This window comes from Triticum aestivum, chromosome 2D, assembly GCF_018294505.1.
Source record: "Triticum aestivum cultivar Chinese Spring chromosome 2D, IWGSC CS RefSeq v2.1, whole genome shotgun sequence".
In the NCBI taxonomy this organism is placed as follows: Eukaryota; Viridiplantae; Streptophyta; class Magnoliopsida; order Poales; family Poaceae; genus Triticum; species Triticum aestivum.
In genome coordinates this window covers 190,725,985-190,750,759 of record NC_057799.1, presented here as the reverse complement: position 1 = coordinate 190,750,759, position 24,775 = coordinate 190,725,985, and the positions used below count along the sequence as shown (strand labels likewise).

The following is a 24,775-nucleotide window of genomic DNA, read 5'->3' as shown; positions in this document are numbered from 1 at the left end:
TTCTACATCAACACCATTGCCTCTCCGATGAAGCGTGAGTAGTTTACCACAGACCTACGGGTCCATAGCTAGTAGCTAGATGGCTTCTTCTCTCTCTTTGATTCTCAATACAAAGTTCTCTTCGGTGTTCTTGGAGATCTATTCGATGTAATACTCTTTTGCGGTGTGTTTGCCGAGATCCGATGAATTGTGGATTTATGATCAAGTTTATTTATGAATATTATTTGAATCTTCTCTGAATTCTTATATGCATGATTTGATATCTTTGCAAGTCTCTTCGAACTATCGATTTGGTTTGGCCAACTAGATTGGTTTTTCTTGCAATGGGAGAAGTGGTTAGCTTTGGGTTCAATCTTGCCGTGTCCTTTCCCAGTGACAGCAGGGGCAGCAAGGCACGTATTGTATTGTTGCCATCGAGGATAAAAAGATGGGGTTTTCATCATATTGCTTGAGTTAATTCCTCTACATCATGTCATCTTGCCTAATGCGTTACTCCGTTCTTTATGAACTTAATACTCTAGATGCATGCTGGATAGCGGTCGATGTGTAGAGTAATAGTAGTAGATGCAGAATCGTTCCGGTCTACTTGACACGGACGTGATGCCTATATTCATGATCATTGCCTTAGATATCGTCATAACTTTGCGCTTTTCTATCAATTGCTCGTCAGTAATTTGTTCACCCACCATAATAATTTCTATCTCTAGAGAAGCCTCTAGTGAAATCTATGGCCCCCGGGTCTATTTTACATCATATTAGTTTTCCATCGACTTGCCAATTTCTGTCGCTGTTCTTTTACTTTGCAATCTTGTACTTTCTGTTCCATAAACCAAAAATACCAAAAGTATTAATTTACCGTTTATCATCTCTATCAGATCTCACTTTGCAAATAACCGTGAAGGGATTGACAACCCCTTATCGCGTTGGGTGCAAGTTGGTGTTTGTTTGTGCAGGTATTCGGTGACTTGATCATTATCTCCTACTAGATTGATACCTTGGTTCTCAAAAGCTGAGGGAAATACTTACTCTACTTTGCTGCATCACCCTTTCCTCTTCAAGGGAAAAACCAACGCAAGCTCAAGAGGTAGCAATACGCAATACACATGTGTGAAAGTGTATACAAAAAATTTCAAATTTTTTATGAAGTTGAAATTTGTATTTTGAAAACGAGCTCCGTGGAGCTCGGCCTCCAAAAGCCCTCTCCCCCGTAGAGGAGGGCTATTAAGCTCATATGCAAGTGCAAGAAAATGTATCAGAATGCCATGGTACCCCTGTCAAGTCTAGCAACGGATTTTTTTACCATGTTATGTCATTTTTGTTGTTGTTTGCTCCGAATTGTTGGAGTAAATGAGTGAGGATGAAGTTTGAAAAGTTGTCTTATCTCGTGTAAAGATTACGGTTTCACTTTAATGTTTAAACTTCTAGGATATACTTTAGCCACCGAATGTTAACGCTTAGCAAAAGTTAAGCTGTGCCAAAATTAAATTTTGTGTCATGGGAGAGGGAGAGGCGGAGTGTGTGTGTGTGTGTGTGTGTGTGTGTGTTTGTTTGTGTGTGTGTGTGAGAGAGAGAGAGAGAGGGATGGAGGGAGTGAGAGAGGGCTTGAGAGCGAGAGGGAGAGGGAGAGAGATGGAGAGAGGGGGAGAGAGAGAGGGAGGAGGGGGCTTGAAAGAGAGAGAGAGGGGTGGGAGATAGAAGGGGAGGGAGCGAGATGGAAAGTGGTAGACAGAGTGGGGAAGGGAGAGACAAATATGCGTCATATTCATAGGTTCAATCGGGAAAACAAATTAAAAAGCCCGTGGCAACGCACGTCAAAAGGAGGTGGTTTCGCTAAAGCTGACGCGCGAATGGGTCGGCCCAAACGAAGCCTCTGACGTGGTTTCGCTAAAGCTGACACACGAATGGGCCGGCCCAAACGAAGCCTCGAGCAAACGCGGTAATTCAAAAACAAAAACGAACGCAATGGGACTCGAATTCCAGACCTAGCGCTGCATGCTAACGAAGCTGGCCAGCTGGGATACTAATTGTGTACATCCTAAATACGGCGTTTGTTTTTAAGTACCCAAATGGTAGATCCGGGGTCTTTCAACATTTTCCATTAATTCTTGAAAAAATGAAAATCTTAAATATGCGAACAAAGTTTCGAAAATCGTACGCAAATTTCGAATATTCTTTTTATTTTAAACATGAACTATGTTTTTCAAAATTGAACGAAATTCAAAATCTGAATATATATTTTTGTACTTTGAACAATTTTTAGAAAGCGAATTTAGAATACACATTGAACATTTTCTTAGTATAGGGTGAACATTATTCAAATACACACTGGACATATTTTTTTAAATACGCTGAACTTTTTTTTGAATGCATGCTGAACAGAATTTCTCTACACGATGAACATTTTTTATACACACTGAACATTTTTTCAATGTATGGTGAACAATATTCAAATACACATAGAACTTTTTTGAAATACGATGAACTCCTTTTGAATGCATGCTAAACAAAATTTCTATACATGATCAACATTTTTTTATACACACTGAACATTTTCCCAATGTATGGTGAACATTTTTCTTCAATACGGTGAACAAAAATTTGGAATTCAAAACTATTTTTGAAACGTGAACAAAATTTGAAAACATGAACAAAATTTGGAATTTCAAATAACATTTTCTGAAAATTCAAACGAATTTCTAAAAATCTGAACATATTTTGGATATTTCGAATTTATGGAAAACAAAAAAAGAAAAAGAAAAAAAGAAACACAAAAAGTAGAAAAAAAGAAAAGAAAGAGGATAAATAAGAAGAAAAAAATAAAAAATAAAATGATTACTAAAAGTAATGAAGAAAACCGAAAAACCCCATGAAAGAAAACAAAACAGAAAAAACCCGGTTCAGGAAACCTTCTGAAAGTTTCACAAAACCAGTTCCTCGCTCCAAGTGGGCTGGCCCATATTATGTCTATCGGTTTCTTTGCTTCAGCGAAGCGGCGACGGCTTGACGCTCGCGCAGGTCATATAGGAATCGCCCCTGGACCTGTATTCTTTTGTTCAACACATTTTTCCTTGTGTAAAAGAAACACGAGGGAACGTCCCAGCCCAAAGACACAAACAATGAAAGAAGCCCAGCAGAAATAAACAAACAAACAAACAAGAAAATCCCAGAAGTCGTGCAGATACAGCTTATCAGACGCCAAGCCAAGAAACGGGCCTAATATACTTTAGGTGACGTCAGCCGACGAAGTATCAGTCGACTAAGACTTAGACGGACCCTTTCTCTTTCTCTCTTTTTCATTTTTTTCTTAATTGTGTGCATCCTTAATGTTTTTGGACATCTTGTTAGTGCAGAGCCTGGGTGTAATTGGTATCTTCACCATATTAATATATTCTCCTTATAAAAAAAAATTGAGATGAAGATGTACCACATAGTACAAAGGGGTGATAATACATGAATCATGAAGCAGTCTTTGCAAAGAGATACAGTCGGTCACACTGGGAAGAACAGATGCTATATATACGCACCACACGTAATTAATTAGGGTAACCACTACTGGCATACGCATACGTGGATGGTGGATAGAGACTGCAAGTGTGTGAAACCTAGTCCTCGTGGTGGCGAGAACACCTTGCCCAAAGCAACCGAAGCGTAGTGGCGGCGTTGAACAAGACGGCAACGAGGCCTAGCACCGAGGAAGCGAAGTACATCGGGCAGGTCATCAACGGCAGACGCTGACAGTGCAGAAAGTGATGCAGGAAGAAAACAGATGCAGTTCCAGCACAGCTCGCGCCATATGCGAGGAGCATCACCAGCTGTAACATAAACAACCACATCCGCGCTTGCATGAAGTCACCAAGGATGTTCAGTACGGAGTACGCAGTAGAAACGGTAGAGTGGAATAGATACGAGCGTACCGAGTCATTGAATAAGATGGGGGCAATGCAATCAAGGTTGAGTGCTCCAAAGTAGAAGCAAATGGCCTGGTACACGATCCGCATCGAGGTCCAACTCATTAGCGTCAGCATACTGCCCTTCAGTTTGCATGCCTGCATATGTCAGATATAGCCTAGGTAATGTACATGATATACTGATGATACATGCGAGGACGGGACGAGATTAGCTTGTACTGACACGACAAACCAGAACTGGCGGCTGACCGGCGCAGCCATGGCGAGCACAAACGCGGCAGTGGAGAAGGCGATGCAGGCCAGCCTGGTGACCACGATGTAGAGCTGCATGTCTTGGTCGCTGGTACTGACAGTGGAGATGTGTTAATTAACATAACAGGAGGAAACATTGGTAGGAACTAGCTAGGAGGTGCAGATCGACAGAAGAAACTAGCTACTTTGTCCAATGCAGAGATGTTTAATGTAACTCAAAAACCAAACATTGGTACGAGTCTCGACCTAAATAAGAACTACTCCCCGTCCCCGTACTAATCCCCAATTGACGAGTGTTAATTTGCAGGTTCTCCGATAATTTGAAAACCTGTACAGAGTCGTCGTTTAAAGCATGCATCGATCGATTTACCAAGATGCAAATTGTGTAGGCGACGGTTAACTAAACAGCGTTCTGCTCCCATCCCATGAACTTGCCCTTCCTATCCCTCCGTCCTCACTCCTCAACATCCAGACATCCAGATCCGAGGGTGCATGCAGGAACAACTCGGGCGAGCAACGCCCGTCTCCTAATCCAGTTCCGAGAGTGAAGTAAGGAAGTAGGCAATGGTAAATTGAAGGGGAAGATTGCGGTGGAGGCAGAGGTGTGTGGAGGTGGCGCAGGCCTGAGCCTGACCCGAGGGCTTGGTGGAGGGCGAAGCTAATTCCAAGGTTCCACCCAAATTGATCTACCCATCACCGGCCAGATTTGATTTTAGAGAACACGACGTGAGTAAACTGGCAAAGCAAGTAGTAGCAACTAGCAAGGGACGAACCTATATTAATTGTGCCAATCCGACTATCAAGGGAAGTAGTGATATCGGAGTAATAGTCTTCACTGTTCCAGCAGAATTAATCTAGCTGAGATCATACACCTACCCAACGAACTAACCGATCGTTGCACCGCCTGCACTGGTGGTCTCGCAAAGCCCCGGACCGATTCGCCTACTGATTAACTCCGGTCACACAAATCTCTCAAGGCGTCGGCTTGGAAGCCATGCATGCAGCAAAGCCTGCCCGAGCCAGGGAATTAGCTTCGAACTAACCTGGCGTGCATCGCATAGGAGATGGCCGGTTATGCGGACTAACCTGTCACAGGGCAGCACGAACAGACGGCGACGAGCGGAGGCGGCGCCGACAGCGGAGAGCAGAGGAGACTGAGGAGTGGTGCAGTGCAGGCTGGCTAGGTAATGCCGACGTTGCGTCAAAGTGTGGGTGCTAATTAAACCTGACGGAAAGCCTCAAATTTACTAAGATCGGAGCTAATTAAACCAATGAAAGCTACGAGACTCCAGAATTGGACTGAAGTTAAACTTTATTCGTCCAGCTATCACTATCATTTCAATGTCTAATAAAACTGGAATTTCTTTAAACTGACTACGTGTATCACTTTCTTTCTTTGGTAATCTTTAGGACAGGTTGCCCTTGCTCAATTTCGATGAGGGAGGCGCTGGGTATGATACGCTGCATTCCTCACATCAAGCTCGTGAATTGGGGCGCCGACCCTATTGCCAATTTCAGTCAGAGCAAAATAATTGCACCACTTTTTTCCCTGCGAGCCTGTATTTGGCGATCGCTGGACAGGGTAGTGTTTTCCATTTCGGTGCTTGATCACACGTCTAAAGCTAGTTTCCAATCTTGGCTTATGTCGTTTTCCTCTTGTACAATATATGCCCCCTCCCCCACCTCTTCCTTTAAAGTGTGTATTTTTATTCCATCTTCTTCTTTTTTAACCGAGAACCGTATAACAAATTGTTCTACGGTGATTTTCATTTTCATTAATATAAAATATTTACAAAGCTAGCTACTAAACCCAAAATAAAAACTTACCCAATTCCAGCTCTTGGGAAAAACATTGAAAACAATTATTCTAAATCAAACGTGACTCGATCAATTGACTGAGAGCTTCTATGTGCTTTCCATCTCTTTTTCCAGAGGTAGAGTGATTCTTCATGGTGTATGTAGGTGGTATAACCACGAGAGATTACAAACACAGATGGCCTAAACGCCCAAAGTCAACGTACGGTCTCTCTCTACAGGCGGCGGCAACCCACACTTTGCCCCCTACCTTCGTCAGCGAGACCGCTGGTCCCTGCCTCCTCCGTCCGTCGTTATGGCGGCGGCGGGGGCTGGGGACCTCGGCGTTTTGACCTTGGTGAGTAGTTAGGATTGGGCTAGTTTCTTCAGGCGCATCGCATCAGTCGCGGGCGCCACGTCGGAATAAGGTGCCCCTGCTTCTCCCCCATCTTGGCGGTGCTCTAAACAGCAGCGGCATGAAGCAGGTGGCTTGGTCCTCTCGCCGTTCTTCAGATCTTGTGAGATTAGTCACTCGGTGTGTCGCTGGCGTTTGACGCTATTCGCAGCGGCGTTGGCGGCTAGGGCAACAATGATGCTTTGGAGCGAGGAGGTTGGTCAGATGGTGGATTTATCGTTCTTCCCTGACCTCGTCGATGGAATGCAGCGGGTCTGCGTCCAAGGTACCACGAGAACATCCCCGATCGACGTGCCACAGCGACATGTGCCTCCCTGCTTGCAGTGGGTCTGTTTATCGACTCACAGCCTCGTTGGTGATGATGCTTCTTTGGATCTGGCAATGATGGAGGCCCGGCGTCTCTTCTAGCGTGCGCATTGGCGCACCGAATTTAGGCGGCGGTCTTTAGCAAGTGCAGGAAACTCTACGGATAGTTTTGTATATTTTTTTAATTTTAGGGTTCTATCTGCAAAGTTTTCAGGACAATCGTGTTGTTCTGGTCAGTCTTTTAGTTTCCACGTGCGTTTGGTTGTGTAACTTGATTTTTTATCAGCAAAATGAATTACGTGGTTGCTTTTAAAAAAACACTTACATGCAACACACTGTACAAGCATAACGAACCTGGTAAAAATAGTTAAGTTTAAGTCGCTAAAGACAACAAGGAAATAAAGCAAGCGCCTGATTTGATTGACGAGAATCACCAAGTCATCGGTTTGCACCCAAATCGTTGGCCAAGTTGCATAGAAACTTTTATCATAATTAATCCATAATTTTGTAGAGAAAACACTTTTCGTTTGGACATGACTAGCACGTGGGAGCATCATCTACACAGGGGGAACAATGAGAGGTGAATTGGAAGGCATCACCGGCACCTCTGTGTTTCTGAAAAAAAAACGATAAGAGGGGTTTTATTACTTAAAAGGTTTAAGCATTACACCCAGTCTCAGCATTATTGGAATGTACACAATCCAACGAAGTCCACTCTGAAAAACAGTATAAAAACCGGCGAAATACAAGTAAACATTTGTATAACGCCTAAACTGGAGAGGGGTCAATCCTGAGATCATGTTGTCATTCATGTTGGGTAAAAGTATCCCTTCCCGTAGCCTCTAATCGTGTACACACCTCCGTAAATAGCTGTCGATTCTCCATGCGTTTTAGAGACGACCATAAACGAAGTGGCCGGGTACATTTGTAGATAACCTGCATAAGAGAAGTACTTTTACCATTAAAAACCATATCATTTGTACATAGTCAAATCGACCAAACACGGTAAGCTCTCCCACCCTGAGAAGAATTCTAAACCTGTGATCAATCCTAGCATCTCTTATCAAAAAAATTGGATGACTGGCCATATAGAACGAGGCAATTTACATTGAAAGAAAACCAAAGGAAAAACAGTGCAAAAAAGATAAAGAAACAACAAAAACCGAACAAAAAAGAAAAGAGAGAAAAATCAGTGAAAACATAAAAAAACAAGAATTAAACAAATAAAACTAGAGTAAACCGAAGAAGTAGGGAAGAAAAAAGAAATAAAACCTGAACAAATGCAACAACGATCAGACCCGAACGAGCACGCATGTTAACCCATAGGCATCATCCCTACGGGGTGCTGCGGACGAGGGCATTTCCTAAATGGCGCCCGTACCGCTCGTTACAGGCTTAACCATACTGGACGCACACCCCATTCTCCGTGCAGGGCCGGCCCATGTTACTTTTTTTTCTGTTTAAAGAGGTGAATCGAACATGCGATCTCCTCGCTTATTGTTCGTTGACACAACCAACCAGCCAACCGACTTCACGTGATTATTTATAGCTTTTCCCTTCTTATAATCTTTCTTTATTTTCTTTTTTTGCTGGAATGGTTTTGTTTGGGTTTTTTCTATTGCTTTTGGAATGGTCTTTTTGCTAAACTTTTTGAAATACATGAATTTCCCTCATAAATTCGTGAACTTTTTTCCAATTCGATAAACTTCTTTTAAAATTCAATGAGAAATTTCAAATTCAATGAACTTTTTCCAAATTTGATGATTTTTTTTAAATTTGATGAACTTTTTTCAACTTCGATGAACTTTTTTTAAATTCGAAGAGCTTGTTTTCAAATTCGATGAATTTTTTCCAAATTGAATGAATTATTTTTAAATTCGATGATCTTTTTTTCAAAATCAATGAAATTTTTTGAACTTTATTTAAAATCGATGAACTTTTTGCAAAGTCGGTGAACTTGTTTTTTCAAAATCTATGAACTATTTTCAAATTTTTGAACCTTTTTGAAAATCGTTGATTGTTTTAAAAAATTTATGAACTTTTTGAATACATGAACTTTTTTCTTTTTCGTTAGGTTTTCTGAAATCTGTGGACATTCAAATTTTGTTCATTTTTTTTTCAAAAGGAATCACATTTCGTCTAGTTGTTGGCCTACTATGCACTGCAGCTAGTTGGCGTGCGTTCGAATCCTCCCAAAAGCGATGTTTCGGGGTGGATTTTTTGCGCCATAAATATTTTTTTTCACAGTGTCCTGCGTGTTCATGGGCCGGCCCACTAACGTGCTGCAGTGGGCGCCTGAATCCACCAGGGAAACCAAAGAAGAGCTAGTTTGGATGAGCTGATTTCTTTTCACTCCTGTTTCAGAGATACAAAACAAAAGTAGAGCTCCCGCGGACGAGAGGGAGGACTGATCCAAATTTACCTTTTTTTTTAGTCGGATCCAAATTCACCTAGCCAGTCCCAAAAGAATCAGCTCCGCCTTTCTTCCTGGCCTCTAAACTTGAGCCTGTCCACATGTTGAATCTACAGCGTAGCTACGCTGGACCTATCACTGCACACTGCCAAAACCAAAGAGACAAATAACAGACACCCAGCCTCTCTACAGACCCAACATTCGCCGCGCCGCGAGATAACGAAACAGGAAATGCTACAGACAAATCGAGCAGAACGAAGAGGACGTGAACGAAAACCACATGCACACACGCGCATAACCACAGCTCACGCAGACCACACCTTGGTGGATACCGGCAGGCAGGCTCCTCCCATGGCTGCGCATCACCAAAAAGGAACGAATTCGTGTGTCACGCGGATTCCATGGCACCGGGGAATGACCACTTTACATACATATACAGCGACGCCAAAACCACAAAACTATCGGTCGCAGCAGAAACAAGTACGGGAAGCCCAGATAAAGAAAATCAAGAACCGTATGCACACCATGCTCGCGACCACGCCGTCGTCGTCAGGGGTCAAGTTACAGCCATGGGGGAGTTGCCGGAGAAGGGCGGCATCACCTGCTCTTCTTCCAGCGACGGCCACCGGAAGAATCATCGTCGATTCCGGGAGGATGCCTCCCTCCCCTCTTCCTCTACGAGCTGTCGCCTCCGAGAGCGCGCAGACCTCTCGTGCACCACAGCCACAGGTACATTTACATGCATAGTAGCACAAAAGTGTTTCTTGCGCCACGTGAACTGAGTTCTTGTATCGTTGGCGATTGCTTCGCGCAGCCTCCGCCGATGGATGTCGACGAGGAGAAGATGCTGGCCAACTACGTCCCGGTGTTCGTCATGCTCCCCGTAAGGCCGTAAGAACCGAAGCAGGGAATTCATGTTGTTTTGCAAGGTTTGGTGGCATTGCACCTCACACGATCGATCGACACCGTAACAGCTAGAAGCGATCACCGCCGAGAACAAGGTGGGTGACGCTGAGGGCCTGAGGGCGCAGCTGCGGCGGCTGAGGGAGGCCGGCGTCGACGGCATCATGGCGGACGTGTGGTGGGGCATCGTGGAGGGCGCCGGGCCGGGGCGGTACGAGTGGCGCGCGTACAGGGAGCTCTTCCGGTTGGCGCAGGAGGAAGGCCTGAAGCTGCAGGTCATCATGTCGTTCCACGCGTGCGGCGGCAACGTCGGCGACGCCGTGAACATCCCGATACCGGCGTGGGTGCGCGACGTCGGCGAGGCGGACCCGGACGTGTACTACACTAGCCCCGGCGGGGCCCGGAACCAGGAGTACCTCACCATCGGCGTGGACGATCGGCCCTTGTTCCACGGCAGAACCGCCATCCAGGTACAGCACGGCCGCACGACCCTCGCTGTATATCAGACTGACACAAATTAATCAACTGGTTACTTGTGTGTGAGCGCTGCAATTCCAGCTCTACGCGGATTTCATGGAGAGCTTCAGAGAGAACATGGCGGACTTGTTGGAGTGTGGCCTGATCGTGGACATAGAGGTTGGGCTTGGCCCTGCCGGCGAGCTGAGGTACCCATCCTACCCGGAGAGCCAGGGGTGGGCGTTCCCCGGCATCGGGCAGTTCCAAGTACGCTCAAATCCCGAGATATTCAGAAAAAAAAAACATGAGAACTACTCTAGCACTCTGTTACGGTTGGTCCAAGTTTGCTAAAAGAGGGTTCCTGCAGTGCTACGACAAGTACCTAGAGGAGGATTTCAGAGCGGCAGCGACGGATGCCGGACACCCGGAGTGGGAGCTCCCTGACGACGCCGGGGAATACAACGACGCCCCTGACGACACGCGCTTCTTCACGGCGGACGGCGCCGGCGCGACGTACCTCACCGAGAAGGGGAGGTTCTTCCTTACATGGTACTCCAGCAAGCTGATCGACCACGGCGACAGGATACTGGACGAAGCCAACAGGGTCTTCCTGGGCTGCACTGTCAAGCTCGCCGCAAAGGTACGTCTCGCACTGACATCTGCAGCGATAAAGAAAATGCTGAAGAAACGACGAGCCTGATTTTGCAGGTGTCGGGGATACACTGGTGGTACAGGCACCCGAGCCACGCCGCGGAGCTCACCGCCGGGTACTACAACGTCGACGGCCGGGACGGCTACCGGCCGATCGCGCGCATGCTGGCGCGGCACGACGGCGCCGTCCTCAACTTCACCTGCGCGGAGATGCGGAACTCGGAGCAGGCCGAGGAGGCCATGAGCGCCCCGGAGGAGCTCGTCCAGCAGGTGCTGAGCGCCGGGTGGAGAGAGGGGACCGAGGTGGCGTGCGAGAACGCGCTGCCCAGGTACGACCGGCGGGCGTACAACCAGATGCTGAAGAACGCGCGTCCCAACGGCGTCGACCTCGGCGGCGTCCCGGCGCGCCGCGTCGCCGCGGTGACGTACCTCAGGCTCACGGACGAACTCCTGGCCGGGAGCAAGTACCGGGCCTTCAAAACCTTCGTCAGGAAAATGCACGCTGATCAGGTAAGCCCTGTTTTAGCGTCTTGGGCTGTGAGCCTGTGACTTACGACATGCACTGGGCTCTGTTTCAGGATTACTGTGCCGATCCGGCCCAGTACCATCGGCCCCTGAAGCCTTTGGAGCGGTCGAGGCCGGCGGTACCCATGGACCGGCTGCTGGACGCGACGACGCCGGAGGCGCCGTACCCGTTCGATCCCGAGACGGACATGAGCGTCGGCGGCGACCTCGCGGGGCTCATCGACAGGGTGTTCGACAAGATCGAATGGATATTGGGTTGAAAATGCCGCTTTTTCCCCCGCAAAAAAAGATAATGCCGCTCTTTGTAACCACCCCGGCAAATCGGGTGGGTCGATACACGCACGCTTGCCGTAACTAGTAGGCCAATGATCGTAGTAGCGGACGTCTCTCACTCTCAGCAATATGTCCACCAAAAAGAATAGTAATTCATTCGTGGGATACTAATACAAGAAGCACGCATTGTTTATTGGACGATTTATGTGGTGTCGGGAACAAACAACGGAAGAACACAGATGCAACGGTTACGGACTCGCGGGACTGATGAGAAGAGCAACAAAATGCGATTCTTTACGCCAAGACTCGATGTAGGACGCACCTCAGCTGCATGTGCGTGCGTACGTCTGCCTGCATTCAATGCATGCCCCTCGATCAGATCAGATCAGATCAGTCGATCGTAAAGTCTGACAACTAGACTGGTCCCACGCAAGAAAAATGGAAAATATATTGCTAAATGTGACTTGTTGTGTAGTGGCCTTTCCGAAATGATTCGTTGAAAAGCACGTGAACCCGCCCAGATGGACGGAGCAGCAATGGTACGAGTAGTACCGTGTGACGCCGACCGATGGGGGGTTTTGGAAACGTGCATAATAGAGAGCTGTAACGGCGGTCGTTGGACGGCTCACGTCGATCGATTAATGCGAGATTTTCTCGCGGCGGGGAGGCGCTCCGTCGCAGCGCAGCGCAGCGCATCGACGTACGTACTGACATGACCTGACCTGATCCCTTTGGGGGGTAGGTTGCTGATCGATCGGCATCGTGGCCTCACAACCTGGGCGGTCGGTGCAGTGATTAAGCGCTGCGCACGCGACCGCTTGATCCACGTTACGGATTCCACGATTACAACGCCTCGGAGCGTCAATTTTTTAGGGGTTCGTCAACACGACTACGTAGAAGAGCGTAAGAGACCCCGCGATAATTTCTCTCGTTTGCAGTAGCAGCATCGATCGGCACCACGGATTATCAGCATCGAAATAATCTTGCAATGTTATGGCCGGCAACCTCACAGTACAGTACAGTATGAAGAAATACAGTACAGTACTCTGTTTTAAGGTTTTGACGGAGAACGACAGATCTCATGCCCTTGCGATTTGTGACAACTCGCAGGTTGCGCATGTGCATCGTGCCAGCTAATCCAACTGAATGCCCGACAGAGATCATCCAACGGCCTGGTCGAGATGTTGAGAACCGCCCGCCGCATCCAAGGCGCGGCGTGGCCTGGGCGGGAGCCCCGGTCTCGCCTTTCAGCAGTCAAGTGAGCACGGTGCACATGGCATGGCAACCTGATGGCTCATGAACAAATCACCAACTGCTTAAAAGTGAAAACCAAGTAAAATAAGCATGCCAGCTCAAAAAAAAGGGGGTAAAACCCATGGGTAAACCGAAGTTAAGTTTTATCTGAACTGGTATCCTGATCTGTTTTTCTTTTCTTTTGGTGATGGTATCCTGATCTGTTAAGTTTTCTACATCCGCTTGACCTGGAAAACACCCGGATACATAAGTAGCACGTATACAAACAAAAAGGACGAGACTATAAATCTGACATCAGATTTTTTACCATGGCAAATGAAACGTTTATTATGACAATTTATATTCTTAGAGAATGGCAAGTTTAGTTGATAATCATAGCAAATCTGTCTCAATTCACTTTTTGTTAGAAAATTGCTGTACTTGCAAACTAAATTTGCCATCATCATGCCTATATAAATTGCAATGAAAAACATCAGATTTGACATGCCTAAAACCCTAACATCAGATTTTTAGTGTGTCTGAGCAAAAATATACGGTTCTATGGGTAGTCGTAAGATTTTTAGTGTGTCTGCGGATCGTAGCAGAGAAGATCGAGCTATTTGTCTAACAGCCTGACAGTGTTATATACACGATACATAACCATGATGTGTGATGATACACAGTCACCCGTCAATACATTTTCTTTTCGTGGACTGAGTGTAGCTCAGATGGTTAGGTTTTTGTGTGGAACCAGCTCATCAAGATTTATGTCCTAGATTTGATACTGGTGCTCATTTTTTTTTGGATTTATTTCAGACTTTCCGGCGATATCCATTCAGCGAAAGAAGACATTCCCGTGCCCTCATGGAGGTAGGGTGTGCGTGCGTGCATGCATTGGGATGTGTGTATGTAAACTTCTTCAATTATACTGTGTTAAAAAAATTCAAAAGGACACGGTTATATTATAAAGTTCACCAAAAGTACAAAGCACCCCAAACATAATAAAAAAAAATACATTGAGGTCCTCAGACCACCGAACGACCACTACCATTGCCGGAACGAGCCTCTCCTACACCAGAGTCATCCTAACCTTGTTGATGACAACTGAAAAGTCTTCGTGCGCGTGCCCTTAAGAATCACCGCCCTAAAGCCCCAGTCATGACGTTGAATCGATTTGAAGTGTCTGACATCAGATACTGTGCCGAACCTATGATAAGAAACCCTAACCTCATCGTCCCAAGAGACGGTAGGAATATAAACCAGAGTTCCATCGACTCGGTCATGACAAACGAAATCGAGGATCAAAACCCAAAAGACCTACTCAATGATGAAGAGTTGTCATTTGCAACGACTAAAAATCCCTAACCTAAACTACTAGTCGGAGCCGAGGCACTAGAATTCGCCTCCCCGCCACTGGTCACCGGAGGACAGGCCCGTTGATGGAGAGGGTGAGGTGGGCGACCACACAGGCCCCCAAATCACCACATATTAGGGGGTGTCTGGTTGGGTTTATTTTTCTACTTTTACACTTGGCTTATAAACAAAAGGATATATTTATGGGCATGTGGCTTCAAGTTTTGGCTTAATCCACAGACTGGACGGTGAAGCTTGGAGGGGTGAAGAACTTTGTCCTAGTCATCTAAGCGTGATGGAAAGGAAAACAAGGGATGACCCTGTCAATATATTTTCGTTTTGTCGGATAACGTATTTAAACCTGATACTGTTGGCTTGCCGCTCTAAACACACGTGAACGAATCAGAACATTCAGATACCCAATCTTCTTCCAGTGACAAGGAAAATATGATATCAACCCTGAAGCTGGGCTGTGAGCGGTAACCAAAATCAACCAGTTCACCTCGCCTCGCTGGAGAAGGACCCCGGGCCCCTCCTCCGATCCCTCTTTCGCAGTATAAATAGACCCCTCGACCTCCCCTGCAACACCCAGCAAACCAAGCTCAGTGAGTGAGTGAGCACGCAAGCCAGTGTTTGTAGCCAGCAGCCACAATGGCCGGGAACATGCTAGCCAACTATGTCCAAGTCTACGTCATGCTCCCGGTAAGCTCCATTCAGCCCGCTAAGCACCATGGCACTGACAAACCATTCCAAGGATCTAAAAACTCACATTATCATGCATATGATACCCAGCTTATCAACAAGATCTGATCTGAGACCTCAGATGCAGTAGTTCCACTAACCTTGCCTTCACTTTCGTTGTGGGAATAGCTGGACGTCGTGAGCGTCGACAACAAATTCGAGAAGGGCGACGAGATCAGGGCGCAGCTGAAGAAGCTGACGGAGGCCGGCGTGGACGGCGTCATGATAGACGTCTGGTGGGGGCTGGTGGAGGGCAAGGGCCCCAAGGCGTACGACTGGAGCGCCTACAAGCAGGTCTTCGACCTGGTGCACGAGGCCGGGCTCAAGCTGCAGGCCATCATGTCATTCCACCAGTGCGGTGGCAACGTCGGCGACGTCGTCAACATCCCCATCCCACAGTGGGTTCGCGACGTCGGCGCCACCGACCCCGACATTTTCTACACCAACCGCGGCGGGACGAGGAACATCGAGTACCTCACCCTTGGAGTGGACGACCAGCCTCTCTTCCATGGAAGAACTGCCGTCCAGGTTAGCTAAGCTAGATCACCATTCCAGTTCTCCTGCATATATGGTGATTCAGATGACTGAGATGAGTCTTGGCAACAGCATAGTTGTGATTTTGGTAGCCCCAGTGTGCTCATGGTAGCAAAGCTTTGATCCTTCTTTGTGGCTGCTACAGATGTATGCTGATTACATGGCGAGCTTCAGGGAAAACATGAAGAAGTTCTTGGATGCCGGTACCATCGTGGACATTGAAGTGGGACTTGGCCCAGCTGGAGAGATGAGGTACCCATCGTATCCTCAGAGCCAAGGATGGGTCTTCCCAGGCATCGGAGAATTCATCGTGAGTGTTTTCCCAAATACTCTTCTGTTCTTACAAAATCCTCGTATATACATGTAACATGTGATGACCAAAGGCAGTTTAATCTTTGTCCAAGAGACGATTTGCACTGAAAAAGGTTCACCCAATGGTAAAGTGATTCTGATCATAAGCGGCGTTGGATAAAATGGCAATTTCAAATTAATACTACTCATGGCTTTTGAGAGATCATGCTCTTCTTTTGAGCAAAGTATCAGAAGCAAACATAAGACCATGGTCCCACAATTAAACGGTAAAAGCAGTGGACATCAAATGTACATCCAACTAAACAGACAGGCATGAATTAAAACGGATGCAAAAATAATACCATAACAAGTAAAGACAAAAGGGCTCCAATTAACTGTTTTAACTAAAACAAAAATAATCTGCAGTGTTATGATAAGTACCTGGAAGCAGACTTCAAAGCAGCAGCGGCGAAGGCTGGCCACCCTGAGTGGGAATTGCCTGACGATGCTGGAGAGTACAACGACACTCCCGAGAAAACCCAATTCTTCAAGGACAACGGAACATACCTCACAGAGAAGGGGAAGTTTTTCCTGTCATGGTACTCCAACAAACTGATCAAGCACGGTGACAAGATCTTGGACGAAGCAAACAAGGTCTTCTTGGGATGCAGGGTGCAGCTGGCAATCAAAGTAAGTACCATCCTATAGATCTCAGTGAAAAATCATGATTCATTTGAGAAGTTGTGCCTGATAAACAACAAAAAATGTACAAACTCACTCTAACATAGAGTACAAGCTTAAAGAAACAGGAAGTATATACGACTCACATTGCTTAATCTAGAATGTAATGAGACATGATCCAATGTTTGGTTGCAGATCTCTGGCATTCACTGGTGGTACAGGGTTCCAAACCATGCAGCCGAGCTCACAGCTGGGTACTACAACTTAGATGACAGAGACGGCTACAGAACCATAGCACGCATGCTCACAAGGCATCATGCTAGCATGAACTTCACTTGTGCAGAGATGAGGGACTCCGAGCAAAGCGAAGAGGCGAAGAGCGCACCAGAAGAACTAGTCCAACAGGTAACTACACCATTAGCAACCGCCCAGTAATTTATGGCTCAGGAATTTACAATTATCATTTACGGAAACACTGAAGCACTTCTCATCAAAAATCTTAGGTGCTGAGTGCTGGATGGAGAGAGGGTTTACATGTGGCGTGCGAAAACGCACTCGGTCGATATGATGCCACTGCTTACAACACAATACTCAGGAATGCGAGGCCGAAAGGCATCAACAAGAATGGCCCTCCTGAGCACAAACTGTTTGGATTCACCTACCTCCGGTTATCGAATGAGCTACTGGAGGGACAGAACTATGCCACTTTCCAAACTTTTGTTGAGAAAATGCATGCTAACCTGGTTAGTGCCACCCATGCATGTCGAAAATAAAACAGATGTATCATTTGCAAGCCTATTTTAAATAATCTATAACTCTTTGCAGGGTCATGACCCAAGTGTTGATCCAGTGGCGCCTTTGGAAAGATCAAAGCCAGAAATGCCAATTGAAATGATCCTGAAAGCAGCGCAGCCAAAACTGGAGCCATTCCCCTTTGATAAGAATACCGACCTGCCAGTTAAAGATCACACTGATGTCGGGGATGAGGTGCTCGTTGCCCCTGTGTAGAAATCTTTCTCTATCTTCATAAAATAATGTGCATCACTGATGCAGTCTACAAGAGGGTCAAGACGTGCTTTCTGAGAATTGAGGTGCACAGGAAATAAGCCGCCGAGGATAAATAAACTGTGTACTACAATGTTATAGCCATATAGTCTGGCAATACTATTGTACTGGTAATCATGAGGTTGTATGCTTTTCCGATGAGCTGCAGTTCATCGGAACTCCGTCCCACTTTGCTGTGTGTATTTGAGTGAACAAATAAAACAGTTTGTGCTTATAACTTAATGATTGTGAAGGTTTTTAGCAGTATAAATGGAGCTGCCGTCCAGGCTTCTGCTGCTAAGTGTTCAAACTGTTTTACATCCACTGAGTGGTCACTATAAATAGAAAGTGCGAGCTGTGGAACGGTCATTATTAACAAAAGGAATTAAGATGAGTATCCAGCTAAACAAACTGATATTCAATGATGTCATGAGAGCCTAAAATCAGAGTGGTGAAGCGAAGAGCGCCTAAATGAAAAATGATTTGGACAATGATCGGTTTTTAAGTTTTACTCTGATGCAGAGTAACAATGGCGCATAGCTACAGTTCACGTGACGGTGCAGTAAAAAATAGAGAATCATAGTGCAGTAGTTAACAGAACACAATGGAAACCTGTCAGATAACTGAAAAAATAGGTTGTTTCCAACGAGCAGAGAGCCAGAGTCCACCAAACATGTCTCCAATGGGCAGTGGGTACCAATACCATGTCTGTGGATCGTCATGTGCTGTGCTCCCTAATAAGAAGGCAGTGATGAGAAGACTCGTCATAAAAGATAAGACCGCGGTCTCAAACTACAAGGTTACAGCTGCAACAGATGTCCCTGAACTATAGGAAAGTAACAGCAAAGCGGAAACCTATGAATACACACAACGGTTCCTTCCATGCATATCCTATGTTCTTATACAGTTTAATCTACTCTAACTGCAGTTATTGCTAGTTATTTTATTTTTTGAAAAGCCGTTATTGCTAGTTATCTCTTCTATGGTTCAGCCACATCAACTTTGTTGTTTTCAACCTTCATTTTGATGAGTATTGAGTGGTAGGGCATTTGGAATGCCCAATTTTTTGGTAGGGTGAGTTGAGGCATAAACCAAACGGACCGCAGATCTTCTTCGTTTGAAAGCCACACCGTTTAGATTCTTCAAAACTAACTTTCCTATATACTTTATGAATTCTACTCAATGAAAAATATCCCCTCAAAACTATTTTTTCCTGTCTACTTTATGAGTTCTACTGCAAACAATTTCAGTCTTTTGATAGGTCATCTGCAGCAACCAGCGGGTTAATCTAGTTAGGTATATACAAAGACTGAAGAGGCAACCAAATACAGCAGTTCTTTGAATCTTCGAAAGGAATCAACAAAATGAGAGTTCCTAGGAGATTACTACCTGCTGTTAAGTTATCTGTAATTTTCTCACGCTTCTGTTTCAATCAACTGGCCAAGAAAGTGCGTAGGAAAAGTCCTCAAATTCGCCGGCAATGAGATGGAAACACGCGCTCACGCAAACTCTGTTTGACTGTAGTAAGAATTTAGCTCACCAAGGGCGCTCGCTGAGGAATGAGGACGAAGTTGTCGGGCGGAGAGGCTCAGGTAACGGTATCCGAAGATCGTAATTCGCGCCGCGAGAACGAGCTCCCGACGACGGCCGACGCGTGCACATAGTCACCGGATCAGATCCCGTGGGAATGGAACTGCGGAAGGAATGGGCCGGCGCCGACCCGCGGGCGAGAGAGAGGCTCGTCTGCTGGATGCCGAGGGGGCACGACCTTGCGCGTGCGCTTAACGAGGCCGCGGTGTGGCGGAGGGAGAGATGAGAGATCGCCGTCGGCCGCGGCGAGCCGCCATTGATGGTGGGTCAGAGGGTTTGATTTTGGACGACAACCCTGCCCGCACGACGGCATCCGGGCGCACCCAGCCACTGCCCGCATGATACAATCGTCCATACGTCCGGGCGAACGACCCCGCTGCCCGCACAACCTAACACGCCCGTTGTCCTTACCTGCCTTCAAACACCAGTGCGACCTGCCGCCGTCGTCTCCTACCTTTCGATCGCCAATCTTCCCCTACCTTCATTGTCTTCCTTCTCTAGTTGCCATGGCAACAAGACCAGATCTCTAGCGCCACCCCACCCCCACCCCCCGCCCCCTCCCGATCGACGGAAAACGTGACGACGAGCTAACAGGTCGATCTCCGATCTTCTCCTCTTTCTCCTCCTTCTGTCCCAAATAATTGCACTTCCAGATTGCCCACGAAAATGGCGACTAGATTCACACTGTCATGGCAAATACACTACGGATTTGTGTTTATTCCCCTTTGCCCACCAATATACGCAAGATCTGTCATGTTATATCCTAGATCTGAACTAAGCTTCTGGGTTGGGTTGCTGCGAGTAGTTGCTCCAGAAGGATGTGTAGGGTTCACTAAAATCAGGGAAAGAAAAGGAGCAATTTGGGCGGTACATAGGGAGGGAGAAAATTAATTGCCACCTATATTTGTCGTTAGATGCCACCTATCTTTGTCGTTAGCTGCCACCATGTTATGTTGTTACTTGCCATCATATTATGTTGGTTGTTGCCATCGGTTCAAAATGATAGTTGGCATCCAGATTTTAGAAAAGAGAATGAATGTGCATGTTCTACTTGCCATGATGTATTGGTTGTTTATGCAAAAAGAAATGTGATAAGATTGTCATGTTTTCTTTTATGTGCAAACAACAAGAGTGCATATCGAATATTCATGCGTTCTTGTTCATGCAGTGACTGAAAACACAGTGGGAGAAAAAGCGGAAAAAATGAATCATGAAGACGGCACTGATTCTTGGTTTTCTCAAAGGCCGCAAGCGCCCCTTGGGATGCAGTAGAGTACAATCAACTCATTTCCGCAGGGCCGTTGCTGCCACTACTAGAGCAGTACGCGAACATTGGTACGATGCATGATCAAAAAAGGGACAGTTGACATGTTTGTGGGGAGGAAAATGGCATTCTACTTATGTGCTACAATGTCCTTGTTCGCAGGTTCTTATGACACAACCACACACATAGGGATACCATGGCAAGTTCCAACACAGGGCACTAACGCTGATAGATGTACGGGAGACCAACTTCAAGTAGCCAATATGGCAAATCAAGGTAACGCATATGAAAATAGCATACTGATGTGGCCAAGAAAGAAAACTTGCAAGGATGGCAAAGACTTACGAGTTTTTGGAAAAAACTCAGGACCATCATGCAGCACGTGGCATCAGGCGGCAACCGGGTACCTGCCATCAACGTCGTACCTAGGTGAGTCGTATGAAGTGATTTTGTGGACAATGAATCAGGAAAAGGAACATAGGTGACTGTCGGTGTCAAAACCGTTGGATCTCGGGTAGGGGGTCCCGAACTGTGCGTCTAAGGTCGATGGTAACAGGAGACAGGGGACACAATGTTTACCCAGGTTCGGGCGCTCTCTATGGAAGTAATACCCTACTTCCTGCTTGATTGATCTTTATGAATATGAGTATTACAAGAGTTGATCTACCACGAGATCGTTATGGCTAAAACCCTAGAAGTCTAGCCTGTATGACTATATCTCTATCCGGACTAAGCCCTCCGGTTTATATAAACACCGGAGGGGACTAGGGTTGTACAAAGTCGGTTACAGAGAAAGGAATCTTCATATTTGGTTGCCAAGCTTGCCTTCCACGCCAAGGAGAGTCCCATCCGGACACAGGAGAGAGTCTTTGGTCTTGTATCTTCACAGCCCATTAGTCCGGCTCATGTTCAACAGGCCGGACGCCCGAGGACCCCTTAATCCAGGACTCCCTCAGTAGCCCCTGAACCAGGCTTCAATGACGAGGTGTCCGGCGCGCAGATTGTCTTCGGCATTGCAAGGCGGGTTCCCCTTTCCGAATACTCCAGGATAGTCTTCGGACGCAACGAACGTGTCCAGATCTGCAACACAAGTACCACACACACAGCCGTAGAGAGTATAATACTTCACGATCCGCTGACAACTTTTTGCTAGATGACATCACGTCTGCCCGGTCATTATTTCGAACCATTTTCGTCTGTCGTTCCGCGTTTCGAGATGCGGTTTTCATTGGCATGTCTTGTCAAAGCAGAGATCGTGTCCCCTTATTGCGGGATTCTCATCAATACGGGCGTGGGTAATTTAACCGTGTCGTTTGCACAACCCTTGGGAATAAGAGAGTTTTAAGGCGAGTGGGGAGGCGTTCGATATTCACTGCCTTTATAAGGGGATAAGGATTCCCTTTCTTCACCCACGCCTTCTCTCTTCCTCTGCCCTTCCATTCTCGAGCTCCAGCGCCCAAGTTCTCATCCTTTCCGCCTCAAACAAGCACTCCACCATGTCCGTGTCTGGAGGGCAAGGCAAGTGGATGGCCTCCTCGGTCAAGGAGAAGGACATCGCCGAGCTTCGGGAGGCCGGGTATCTGGCGAAAGAGATCGCCCACCGGCTTCCACCCAAGGGGCAAGTCTTCCCGACACCAAAGCCTGCTACCTCTTGAGCACTGCGTTGGTTTTCCCTTGAAGAGGAAAGGGTGATGCAGCAAAGTAGCGTAAGTATTTCCCTCAGTTTTTGAGAACCAAGGTATCAATCCAGTAGGAGGCCACACACGAGTCCCTCGCACCTACACAAACAAATAAATCCTCGCAACCAACCCGATAAGGGGTTGTCAATCCCTACACGGTCACTTACGAGAGTGAGATGTGATAGATAGGATAAGATAATATTTTTGGTATTTTTATGATAAAGATGCAAAGTAAAGAAAACAAAATAAAAATGGCGCCAGAAATAGCTTGTTGTCGGGAGATTAATATGATGGAAAATAGACCCGGGGGCCATAGGTTTCACTAGTGGCTTCTCTCAAGAGCATAAGTATTTACGATGGGTGGACAAATTACTGTTGAGCAATTGACAGAATTGAGCATAGTTATGAGAATATCTAGGTATGATCATGTATATAGGCATCACGTCCGAGACAAGTAGACCGACTCCTGCCTGCATCTACTATTATTACTCCACACATCGACCGATATCCAGCATGCATCTAGAGTATTAAGTTCATAAGAACAGAGTAACGCCTTAAGCAAGATGACATGATGTATAGGGATAAACTCATGCAATATGATATAAACCCCATCTTGTTATCCTCGATGGCAACAATACAATACGTGCCTTGCTGCCCCTACTGTCACTGGGAAAGGACACCGCAAGATTGAACCCAAAGCTAAGCACTTCTCCCATTGCAAGAAAGATCAATCTAGTAGGCCAAACCAAACTGATAATTCAAAGAGACTTGCAAAGATAACCAATCATACATAAAAGAATTCAGAGAAGATTCAAATATTGTTCATAGATAAACTTGATCATAAGCCCACAATTCATCGGTCTCAACAAACACACCGCAAAAGAAGATTACATCGAATAGATCTCCACGAGAGAGGGGGAGAACATTGTATTGAGATCCAAAAAGAGAGAAGAAGCCATCTAGCTAATAACTATGGACCCGAAGGTCTGAGGTAAACTACTCACACATCATCGGAGAGGCTATGGTGTTGATGTAGAAGCCCTCCGTGATCGATGCCCCCTCCGGCGGAGCTCCGAAACAGGCCCCAAGATGGGATCTGACGGGTACAGAAGGTTGCGGCAGTGGAATTAGGTTTTTGGCTCCGTATCTGGTAGTTTGGGGGTACGTAGGTATATATAGGATGAAGGAGTACGTCGGTGGAGCAACAGGGGGGCCACGAGGGTGGAGGGCACGCCCAGGGGGGTAGGCGCGCCCCCTACCTCGTGCCCTCCTGGTTGATGTCTTGACGTAGGGTCCAAGTCCTCTGGATCATGTTCGTTCCGAAAATCACGTTCCCGAAGGTTTCATTCCGTTTGGACTCCGTTTGATATTCTTTTTCTGCGAAACTCTGAAATAGGCAAAAAACAGCAATTCTGGGCTGGGCCTCTGGTTAATAGGTTAGTCCCAAAAATAATATAAAAGTGTATAATAAAGCCCAATAATGTCCAAAACAGAATATAATATAGCATGGAACAATAAAAAATTATAGATACGTTGGAGACGTATCAAGCATCCCCAAGCTTAATTCCTGCTCGTCCTCGAGTAGGTAAATGATAAAAACAGAATTTTTGATGTGGAATGCTACTTGGCATAATTTCAATGTAATTCTTCTTAATTGCGGTATGAATATTCAGATCCGAAAGATTCAAGATAAAAGTTCAATATTGACATAAAAATAATAATACTTCAAGCATACTAACTAAGCAATTATGTTTTCTCAAAATAACATGGCCAAAAAAAGTTCATCCCTACAAAATCATATAGTTTAGTCATGCTCCATTTTCGTCACACAAGAATGCTCTCATCATGCACAACCCCGATGACAAGCCAAGCAATTGTTTCATACTTTAGTAATCTCAAACTTTTTCAACTTTCACGCAATACATGAGCGTGAGCCATGGATATAGCACTATGGGTGGAATAGAATATAATGATGGGGGTTATGTGGAGAAGACAAAAAAGGAGAAAGTCTCACATCAACGAGGCTAATCAATGATCTATGGAGATGCCCATCGATTGATGTTAATGCAAGGAGTAGGGATTGCCATGCAACGGATGCACTAGAGCTATAAATATATGAAAGCTCAACAAAAGAAACTAAGTGGGTGTGCATCCAACTTGCTTGCTCACGAAGACCTAGGGCACTTGAGGAGGCCCATTGTTGGAATATACAAGCCAAGTTCTATAATGAAAAATTCCCACTAGTATATGAAAGTGACAAAACAAGAGACTCTCTATCATGAAGATCATGGTGCTACTTTGAAGCACAAGTGTGAAAAAGGATAGTAGCATTGTCCCTTTTTTTGGGCCTTCCTTTTTTTTATTTGGCCTTTCTCTTTTTTATTGGGACAATGCTCCCTTAATGATGATCATCACACTTCTATTTATTTACAACTCAAAGATTACAACTCGATACTAGAACAAAATATG

General features: G+C 46.0%; 2 protein-coding genes and 2 long non-coding RNA genes across 4 annotated transcripts; 2 read left to right on the top strand and 2 right to left on the bottom strand.

Annotated features, from left to right (window-relative positions):
* Window positions 1-3,447: 3,447 nt before the first annotated feature.
* On the bottom strand, window positions 3,448-5,196 carry LOC123049157 (uncharacterized). The gene is made up of 4 exons (XR_006423461.1): window positions 5,037-5,196; window positions 4,132-4,254; window positions 3,915-4,046; window positions 3,448-3,812 (listed from the first exon to the last, which is right to left on the bottom strand). It is a non-coding gene; the product is annotated as an uncharacterized lncRNA (long non-coding RNA).
* A 4,203-nt stretch (window positions 5,197-9,399) lies between these two features.
* LOC543329 (beta-amylase) lies at window positions 9,400-12,094 on the top strand. The gene is made up of 7 exons (XM_044475683.1): window positions 9,400-9,817; window positions 9,903-9,971; window positions 10,063-10,461; window positions 10,550-10,714; window positions 10,815-11,087; window positions 11,156-11,608; window positions 11,677-12,094. Exons 1-7 carry the CDS (start codon window positions 9,440-9,442, stop codon window positions 11,881-11,883), a joined length of 1,944 nt encoding a protein of 647 aa, XP_044331618.1. The 5' UTR covers window positions 9,400-9,439; the 3' UTR covers window positions 11,884-12,094.
* Window positions 12,095-14,052: 1,958 nt separating this feature from the next.
* LOC123052492 (uncharacterized) lies at window positions 14,053-15,538 on the bottom strand. Its single transcript, XR_006424754.1, has 2 exons — window positions 15,325-15,538; window positions 14,053-15,061 (listed from the first exon to the last, which is right to left on the bottom strand). It is a non-coding gene; the product is annotated as an uncharacterized lncRNA (long non-coding RNA).
* LOC543318 (beta-amylase Tri a 17-like) lies at window positions 15,073-18,083 on the top strand. The gene is made up of 7 exons (NM_001427979.1): window positions 15,073-15,184; window positions 15,353-15,751; window positions 15,903-16,067; window positions 16,475-16,738; window positions 16,925-17,134; window positions 17,233-17,472; window positions 17,555-18,083. The coding sequence occupies exons 1-7, from the start codon at window positions 15,134-15,136 to the stop codon at window positions 17,735-17,737; spliced, it is 1,512 nt and encodes a 503-aa protein (NP_001414908.1). The 5' UTR covers window positions 15,073-15,133; the 3' UTR covers window positions 17,738-18,083.
* Window positions 18,084-24,775: the final 6,692 nt, after the last annotated feature.

Excerpts from the sequence above, each read along its gene's own strand:
- LOC543329 (XM_044475683.1), top strand. The coding sequence starts at position 9,440 with ATGGCTGCGCATCACCAAAAAGGAACGAATTCGTGTGTCACGCGGATT. Across the intron at positions 9,972-10,062 it reads CGGTGTTCGTCATGCTCCCC|CTAGAAGCGATCACCGCCGA; the intron begins GTAAGGCCGTAA and ends ACACCGTAACAG. Across the intron at positions 11,609-11,676 it reads GGAAAATGCACGCTGATCAG|GATTACTGTGCCGATCCGGC; the intron begins GTAAGCCCTGTT and ends GCTCTGTTTCAG.
- LOC543318 (NM_001427979.1), top strand. The coding sequence starts at position 15,134 with ATGGCCGGGAACATGCTAGCCAACTATGTCCAAGTCTACGTCATGCTC. Across the intron at positions 15,185-15,352 it reads AAGTCTACGTCATGCTCCCG|CTGGACGTCGTGAGCGTCGA; the intron begins GTAAGCTCCATT and ends TTGTGGGAATAG. Across the intron at positions 15,752-15,902 it reads ATGGAAGAACTGCCGTCCAG|ATGTATGCTGATTACATGGC; the intron begins GTTAGCTAAGCT and ends TGGCTGCTACAG.